At 30.2% G+C, this 10,176-nt stretch overlaps 1 protein-coding gene across 1 annotated transcript; it reads left to right on the top strand.

The window, feature by feature from the left end:
* Positions 1-230: 230 nt before the first annotated feature.
* Positions 231-10,152, top strand: LOC123267601 (bifunctional arginine demethylase and lysyl-hydroxylase PSR). Its single transcript, XM_044732318.1, has 4 exons — positions 231-615; positions 725-930; positions 3,438-4,309; positions 9,565-10,152. Exons 1-4 carry the CDS (start codon positions 543-545, stop codon positions 9,587-9,589), a joined length of 1,176 nt encoding a protein of 391 aa, XP_044588253.1. The 5' UTR covers positions 231-542; the 3' UTR covers positions 9,590-10,152.
* Positions 10,153-10,176: the final 24 nt, after the last annotated feature.

Raw genomic sequence — 10,176 nt, 5'->3', positions numbered from 1 at the left:
GCGACTTTTTTTACAGTGAAACTGTTTTTGTTCGGATTTTAACTTATCGAGGTTCTACTGTAATTCCACATTTAAATTAAAGCGCGCTTTTGCGCGCGCAATTTAAATTAAAAAAATCCGATAAAATACGTCCTTAACTTACCGACGGCCAAACTTACCAACAAAAGATGTCGCTTTTATCACTTTTACCACCTCAAAGCTTATATTTAACAATTTGAATGAATATAACCTCACTTCAGTAGCCAACACAGACTAGAGCCTCTAACAATTACAAACTGCCCAAATAATTAATTTTATAATATAATTTTTTACACATATATTTAAATAAAAACAAATATATTTTTATAAAAAAAACTCGAGGAGTATTCTAAATAAACCATAAAGTTGTCGAAAAATATTTATTAGCTAAAAAGTGTCTTATAGTAGTTTTTTAAAGCAGATTTGAGAGTGACACAACTTATATTTTCCATGTTAAATGTTAAATTTGTAAATATATTTAATTAATAGATTTAATAGACGAATAAAATAATTTAAAAATTAAAATGTCCGAAGAACTGAAAATCGACCACCGAGCACGGAAGCGCATCAAGGAAGTTAAAAAAAAAGCCAGGCCAGGTAAGTCATTTATAACCTCTCTTATAAATTTATTTTGTGTGTTTTTAAAAGTTATTTTTTTTTTTTTTTTGTTTTGTAATATTGATGGGGTAATACGGTCATTTTTTAGAACTGGCGGACAAGGCGGCTTGGACTCAGCACGAGTACGTCAAAAAATTAGCAGAATTTTGGAAATTCGAGGACAATGTTGACCGCATCGATGAGTCACAAGTTTCTTGTGATGAATTTATTAAATTATACGAGAAACCTTACAAACCTGTGATAATACGAGGTGTTCAGACGGAATGGAAGGCCCAGTACAAATGGACTGTTGAGGTATTTATTTAATTTTTTTTTTTTTTTTTTTTGTAATAAAGAATTTATAATAAAATTAGCAGTCACTTGAATGAAAATCAAACTAGCTGGCATATATAAATTTTTAGGATTTTTTTTATTGAAAAAATTATTATAAAAAAATAAAAAAATTGTATGGAAATTAATTTAGCAGATATTTGACAATTTTCAGAATTTTTGTAATGAAAATTAATTTAGCAGATATTTAATAATTTTTTTTCACAAATAAATTGTGGCAAAAATAATGAGAAAAAAAAATTGACATGTAAGGTAATAGACCCAGTTATTGACACTGGCCTAATTGATTGACACTTGCAATTTTATTCTAATTAAAAAAATAAATTGTTCTCAAAAAACCAAATATCTTAAAATTTATAACTCAAAAATTATATTTATTAATTTATCAGAGTCAATCTGTTTTATTTAATTAAAATAAAACTGCAAGTGTCAATAATTAGTTCAGTGTCAATAAATGGGTCTTTTACCTTAGAAATAAAAAAAAAATAAAAATGCAATTTTTTTAAAATAATTTTTTTTTACAAATTTGCTTGTTAAAAAAAATTTTTAAATTATCAAGTGTGACAAAAAAAATTAAAAAAGAAAATTGACATGTAGAAATTTTTAAAAATTAAAAATGCAATTTTTTTAAATAATTAAAAAATTGTCAAGTGACAGCTAAATTTAATGTCATAGAAAATGTTAATTTGTAAGAAATTTGATAAACTATAAATGCAATTTTCAAAAGTTATTTTTTATTTCTACTTTAATACTATATTAATAATTATTTCACTTGAATATTTTTTAATTTTAATTGACAAATTAATGAATTTAAAAAAAAATATTTTTTTTTAAATTGCATTTTTAATTTCTTTAAATTTCAATATATTAATTATGTTTATTTAATTTTTTTTTTTTAATATTATCTTTACTTGTAATAACACCTCGGTTTTTACAAGGCTGATCATCTTTAGATTTCTTACTCTCTATATTGGACCTTAGCTCGTCCCACTTGACTATACTTTACTCATTTAATTTTTTTTCTCATTTTTTTGCCATAATTTATTTGTTACAAATTTTCAAAGCAGAGATAACATCTTCCAAATAGCACCCCATTTGATAAATAGAGAAGATCAGTGCATATTAACACGTCTCAAAATCAGACACACAAACTTTACATATAAACACTTATTTGAAAAACAACCACCACCAAGATGTCAGTTCAGTCAAAGGGAACCAGCATCGATATTTCATTGGTTAATAGGAGTAGAATGTAGAAGTCTAAACAATCAAAGGAGAAAGTCCAAGTTACCTGTATCCATTCAAGAATGTCTAAATAATATTAGTAATTTCAATAAAGTAAAAAAATTTTTTAAAATAACTAAACTAATCAAAGAAATCTAATTGGTTATAAATTCTATTATTAGAATCTGTTAGTATTTATATAATGACATTGTAAATACACTGATAAAAAAATTAACTTGACTCAAGAGCCAAAATTTTGAACCAAGAATACCATTTTGAAGAAAATGATTTTCTTGAGTCAAGAAAATAAATTCTTAAGACAAGAAAAATTTACTTAAATCAAGAATAATTTCTTGAGTCAAGAATTTATTCTCTTTACTAAAGAAAATCATTTTCTTCAAAACGGTATTCTTAGTTCAAGATTTTGGCTCTTGAGTCAAGTTAATTTTTTTATCAGTGTATGTTACTTAATCATATAGATATAGCGGTCGCTCATAACCCGTTGGTCGAAGCGACCTTAAATCTTCAATAAAAAAAAAAAAAAAAATCTCAAAATTCGCCAAATTTAGAAAATTCTGACAATTTAGGATTCGTTAAACTTAAGGTAGTACTACCGGTTTTAGAATTGACGGTCAGAATTTAATGAAATTTGGCATATTGGTACTTTATAATATCATGATTAAGCAGTAAAATTTTTGAAAGGCTGGCAAGTCCTGAAAAAAAGATATTATATCTACATATTTTTGCTTTTACCATTGATCCTTATGGAGAATCACAGACTTTATTTTATTTCACAAAACTGGACGTTCAGATTCTTATAAAAATCAAGACAACGAGAGAAAATAACATCTAGAACATATTTAATAACAATCAGTATGGTTTCCAAGAATATGAGAATATTTATTAATAAAAAACATTCAAAATTTTATCTCTGTCTCTCTTTCTCCAACGTGATTTAGTATAGGGAAATCTACTACGTTAGTACTTACGTTAGTTAGTACTACCGGTAGTACTACCTTAATCCTCAAATAACTTTAAAAAAATTGAATTTTTCAAAAAATCATAAGAAACAATTATAGACCATTAAATTTCCTACAAAAAAATTCTTTGACAATTTTCAGTGCAATGCTTCTAGAACGACCTATAAAATTTCAAAGTTTGAATCTATTATCCTCCATATAATTTTAATAAAAAATGCCAAATTAAAAAAATAATCTTTATTTAAATAAATAAAATAACATTTTTAGAGATTAGCCAAAAAGTACCGTAACCAAAAATTCAAATGCGGAGAAGACAACGAGGGGTACAGCGTGAAAATGAAGATGAAGTACTACGTCCAGTACATGCGGAACAACGAGGACGACTCGCCTCTGTATATTTTTGACAGCTCGTTCGGGGAACACCCGAGACGGAAAAAGCTCCTGGAAGACTACGTGATACCCAAGTACTTCCGGGATGACCTGTTCCAGTACGCGGGGGAGCACCGGCGCCCGCCGTACCGGTGGTTCGTGATGGGCCCGGCGCGTTCCGGAACCGGGATCCACATCGATCCCCTCGGAACAAGTGCCTGGAACGCCCTGATATCCGGACACAAGCGCTGGTGTCTCTTTCCGACACACACGCCAAGGGAACTTTTGAAAGTGACCGGCTCCGAGGGCGGCAAGCAGCGAGACGAAGCCATAACCTGGTTCTCGGTGATTTATCCCCGGACTAAACTTCCATCCTGGCCGCAAGACTGTCTGCCAATTGAGATCCTCCAGGGCCCCGGGGATACCGTCTTTGTTCCTGGAGGCTGGTGGCACGTCGTACTTAACCTCGACGAGACGATAGCCATTACCCAGAACTTTTGCTCCCGCACCAACTTCCCCGTCGTCTGGCACAAAACTGTTCGCGGCCGCCCGAAATTGTCTAGGAAGTGGCTCAAAGTTCTCGCGGAAAAAGAACCGGACTTGGCGGCTCTCGCGACTACTATTGATGTGGAAAAGGACACTGGCGTTGCCAGTGACTCCTCCAGTGGGTCTTCCAGCAGCTCTTCCTCCAGCAGCTCCTCCAGCCAGTCTGAAGATAGCGAAGAAGACAGCGGACAGGAATCTTTGTCCGCTCACAAGAAGAAGAAAAGGTAAATTTAAGGGGAAATATTGAAGATTGGAGAAAAATATCGCGTGCCTAAAGGTAAAAGGGCTTATAAAAATTTATGCGCCCTTTTACCTTTGCCATATTTTTTTTTTTTTTGCCAATCGAGTAGTAGACACAGTCTACGCTTAGAATTGAAAAAAAAAATTACAGGGTAAAAAGGCGTATGTCATAAATTATACGCCCTTTTATTTTTAAGAATTCGACATTTTGGTGATCTAAAGGTGAAAGGGCGTAGAATTTTTTTTCGGTCAGTTTACAAAAGAACATATTCGCTGTTTAAAAATGTGAGAAAAAAACTTTCTGTAGTAGTAGCGACGTAAAACTTCAACTATACAATTTTTTAAAGTTAAAAAAGAAAATATATCCAAAAAACAATAAATTACGCGTGATCATTTTCTCGCTTTTTATTTTAAGGAATAGTTATTATAAAATTTGGATTCTGGATTCTTGATCATGATGAAACAGCTGTTGTGTAAACGGCACAGTAGTTATATTCAACAGGGCAATTGAAGCGGGAAATTTCAAAATATTTGAATGTTATCTGTCATTGTGATTTTTTTTTATTACTTAATTTTTACGTAATTTGTTTTTGATTGATTTATTTTCTATTTGTTTATATCGAACTTTGTATATGAGGCTGTTATTTTAGTATAACTTGTCTTGTGAAACTATTATTTAACATTTGGTATCAAAACTACAATTTTTTTTATACGCCCTTTTGCTTTTGTACTGTTTTTAAAGCTGAAAAGGCGCATGTCTTGAGATACGCCCTTTCAGCTTTAGGATACCAACTTTTTTTTCACAGATTTTTACGTTTCAGATAATTTCAAACCGAATGGCAAAAAAAAATTTTTTTATACGCCCTTTCAGCACAAATCCCTATTAACCCTTAGCTATGGTTCCGCGACAATTGATCCCGCGACATTGTATCCCTGATTGTGTCGCTGACTTGTCTATACGACAAATTTAACTACAAATTAATATTTATTTACCGTAAGATGGACGGTGGTGTTTACTCAAGTCAGGTCTTAATAGGTGACTGAATAGTAGTTATGGACAGTGTTTCGGATAACTTAACTGGTAGAGCCTTTGGCGCGTAACCGAACGATCCGGGTTCGAGTCCCGGTCCGGGCTGTCCAAATTATATTTTTTCAGTTACCGAAAAAAAAAAATTCCTACTGAGTAAAAAAAGGTCCCCCCTTCCCCCCTTTATCCTTATTCACTAGGGGTGTGAACTTACGAATTATTCGCCTCGAATTCGATTCGAATTTCGAATCGAATATTCGGATAATTCAAATAGTTCGAATATTCCGAATAATTCAAACAGTCGTTTTCTGTTGATAAAGTAACTAATTTTTTTGAAAAAATCACTTCGTTTTATTTGATTTAACTAAATAAGTCTTCATAATTATTTGCTAGTAAAGTCTACCTATTATTTGTAATGAATATTTCTTGGTGTATTCGGACCCCCTGTCCCGGTGCACCCCACCATTTTGACATTTTTCCGGGAAAATTCGATTATTGTTTAAATGAGATCTACAACACGATGGATCAGACATTGAAAACGATTTCGTTGTTGTCGCTTTTCACTGCTATGACAACCACTTTGGCAACGATTATCATGGCAACGGTTGAATATAAATGAATAAAATTTGTAAAAATATTGATTAATTGAATTGTTGATAATAAACATTTTGACAGAAGCGTACTTAAATAAGGGTTGCAAAGAGCGTAACATCAGGATGAGCTTATGTCTTGAAAAATGTTAATAATTAAGAAATGACGTTGTATTTTGTCCATCGATAATATTTTCACACACTTTTTTTAACGATATAAGCCCATCCTGGAGTTACACTTATCGAGACCTTTCATTACAATACCCACACGAATTTTTCATATATTTTATATATTTTACAAATATGAGAATTATCATATGTATAAAATATATAGAAAAATTCGTGTGGGTACTCAAATGAAAGGTCTTAATGAGCGTAACTTCAGGATGAGCTTATATCTGAAAAAATGTCATTAATTAAGATATGACGTATTTTGTCCACTGATAATATTTTTAATGATATAAGCTCATCTAAGAGTTACAATTATCGAGACCTTTCATTTGAATACCAACACGAATTTTTTACATATTTTATATATTTCACAAATATGAGAAATATCATATGTATAAAAAATATGAAAAAAATCGTGTGCATAGTCAAATGAAACGTCTCGATTAGCTTAACTGTAGGATAAGCTTATATCTTAAAAAATGACAATAATTAAGATATGACATATTTTGTCCACTGATGATATTTTCAACTATGTAAGCTCATCTTGATTTTACCTTGATTTCATCTTGATAACCGTTGCCAAAGTGGTTGCCATAACAGCGAAAAGCGACAACAATGAAATCGTCACATCAACTTTTTAATAAAGGAATTTTATATAGCAGTTTTATAGTACTAATTTTTAGTACAGTATAAAATCAACACACAAGTAGAATAATTAATTCAGTGAAGACAAGAATAAATTAATTTATATAATCCTAGCTAGAGATAAAGCTTATAGAATTTCCAAATATAGTCTATATTGACACTCCTTAAATGTCTGATCCATCGTGTCGTAGATCTCATTTAAAAAAAAAAAAAAACTGAATTTTCCTGGAGAAATGTCAAAATGACGGGGTGCCCCGGGGCGTGGGTCCAAATACACCAAGAAATATTTATTACAAATAATAAGCAGACTTTACTATCAAATAATTATGAAGACTTCATTTGGTCAAATAAAATAAAACAAAGTAATTTTTACACAAAAATTAGTTAGGTTATCAACAGAAAACGACTGTTTAAATTATTCGGAATATTCGAACTATTCGAATATTCGATTCGAATTTCGAATCGAATAGTACTATTCGATTCGATTCGATTCGAACAATATTCGCACACCCCTATTATTCACCCAATTCCCAAATTTGCCGTGGACATTATGACGCTGATACAACATCGCGGGATGTAATGTCGCGGAACCGTTAGCTATAGGCCCTTTTACCTTTAGGCACGCGATATATCTTAGTACTTTTTTGGAGAGAATTGTATTTTCTATAAAAAAATATTCGGTGATTTTTTAACTTCCCGCTAAGAAAATTGAAAATTTTAAAAAATCGGGAAGTTATTGGTTTTACCCCGTTTTTCGAAAATCGAGTTTTCATCAGATCTCGACGTTTTGAGGTCCTAGGAAGCTTTCCTGACTATTCCCGCGAGGGTGTCACTATTTCTGTATGTATGTGTGTGTGTGTGTGTAAGTATGTAAACCTCTTATAACTTTTGAACGGTTGAATCGATTTCATCGCGATTGATGCCATTTGAAAGGGCTTCGCCAAACTTAAATTTCCTGTTAATTTGAACCGATTCGGACCGATAGATTTTGAGAAATTTGGAGAAATCTAAAAAAAAGTAGGAAAAAAATTTTTTTCTGAAGTGGTTTTTTTGGGATAACTTTTAAACGGCTCAACCGATCGATTCCAAAAACTAATCAGCTCTCAACCTTAAAAAACCACGTCGATCGCCGCCAATCCGGTCAAAATCGGTTGATTCGTTCGAGAGATATCGTGAACGAAAGAAAACCGAAAAAAGTGTTTTCTCAGAGTTACTCCGAAATTTCTAGTTTGACCAATTGAAACTTAAAAAATTATTTATAAGGCTTAAAAAACTACGTAGAATGCCGCCAACCGCGTAAAAATCTGTTCATTCATTCAAAAGTTATTGCGGTATGAACATTCAAAAAATAGTGTTCTATGAAACTTCTATCAGACTTTTGAGCTCAAAGAGCTCAAAAGCATAGAAAAGGTATCTTTTTGAGCTCGGAGAGCTTAAAACAACACACAGATTGTACTTTTGAGCTCGAAGAGCTCAAAAAAGCGGCCAGGTATTAACGTAATTAGCGGGAAGTTGCAGGGATGGCCTTTAGGGTCAACCGTTTTCCTAATTTTTTTTGTAAACTTAATAAGGTAAATCCCCTATTATTGACAAGGCCCCCACTATTGACACTATTTAATTTTATTATTTCATTGTTAAAATCTATTAATAATCACAATTGTTGATATTTCATGACAATTTTATATATTTTTAAAAAATAAATAAAAAATTTTATATAAATTAAAAAATAGAAAAATTTAATTCCAAGGTATAAACTAATTACCGCAAAAAAATTTCATTTTTTCAAGTCGGCCAAAACTGCTTATACGTTTGTAATTTCTTAACAATATTGTTAAGAAAGGCCTTATTTTCAAATCCAGATTTCTCAATGTTTTTTTTTTTTTATGTAATTGCATTGTTTAAAATTATTTTAGATTATTTATAGTTTAAATAAAGATTTAATAATTTATTTATACTATATTGAGTAAAAATTAATTTTAAAATAGCGGATGTCAATGATGGGGACACAAAAATTAACTTGCGTCAATTAACGACATAGGCCATGATGTAAGGTTACCCAACCCCCCTTAACATACATATCAACGTATTAATGTTTACATACTATCATGTGATTTTATAAGAATCAGAGTATTTGAGATTAGAAAAAATTGCTAAAAAAAAACCTGGTAAAAGTATAGAAAAGCTAGGTCTTAAACGAATTTTAAAATAATAAAAATTATTGATAGTTTTGCATTAGTTAGTAAAAATGATTATTGTTGATATAAATTTAACTGTAATAAAAGATCTGTAAATAATGGGGCCAATGGTATGTCAATAATCGGCTCTTTGAATTTTTTATGCTGTCAATAATAATACATACATTCGACCTGTTGGTTTTAAGTTGATATAATAATTATTAAATTTATTGCTATTAAAGTTAATTAATTAAATTATGTAAGTAAAAACAATGATTAAGGTGTCCTATAAAAAAAAGTTGACAATATTGATTTGAAATACGATAAAAAAATTCAAATATTCATGATCACTCTTACAGTGTCAATAATGGGGGCTTTCACCTTATTTAAGTTAGAATTTAATTTTTTGTAATTTCGAGACTTGGAAAAAAAATTTTTTCCTTCAATTTGATATTTTAAAATTTAATTTAAAATTCTGGTTAAAATTTCACAGATAGGGAAAAAATATTCAATTTTTTATCTAATTTTAATTCAACAAATATTAAAAATTAAAATTCTGCCAACAATAAAAAAAAAATAAATAAGACAAAACAAAATTTTTATAATGAATAATATTTTATTTATTTTTACAGAAGAAAATTAAACAATCAACCCTGACAATGTCACGTACGTGAGGCCCTCAACAAGGTTCAACTGTACAGTATTAATCATTCATTATTATTGTTTGTACTGAGAATAAATATTATAATAACTATTGGAACAATCTATCTGTTCATAATAAAATGAGAGCTAGATATTGCCAAAATTTAATTAAAACCTCGGTACAGCCTTCTGTTAATTTTATTTTATTTAATATAATATAATACAATATATCTACTTAACAATACTTAACCTTAATAATCCCAGTATCTAATTTAGGCGACGGTTCTTCAGTTTTAGTTTAAAATCTAACCTTAAATGACCTCTTGCATTCCCACCATTTGCGATAAAAAAGTAAAAAAAAAATCTATACATAAATAAATTAAATGCAAACAATACTGCATTTAAATCTCTTCATTTGGTCATTCATTTATCTAATTATTTATTTTATTGGTTGGTAATAGCTACGTAGTGATTAGGAATAACTATAGTACAATAAATTACTGCGACTAGTCAACTCGAGGACTGTATATCCATAAAAATTTTTTAAATCATCAAAATGCATGAATTAATTTTATAATTAAATTTAAAAAAAGTACTTTTAT

The sequence above is a fragment of the Cotesia glomerata genome, linkage group LG6 (assembly GCF_020080835.1).
Source record: "Cotesia glomerata isolate CgM1 linkage group LG6, MPM_Cglom_v2.3, whole genome shotgun sequence".
NCBI classification, from domain to species: Eukaryota; Metazoa; Arthropoda; class Insecta; order Hymenoptera; family Braconidae; genus Cotesia; species Cotesia glomerata.
The sequence above is the reverse complement of the archived record's forward strand: the minus strand, read 5'-3'. Positions and strand labels throughout refer to the sequence as shown.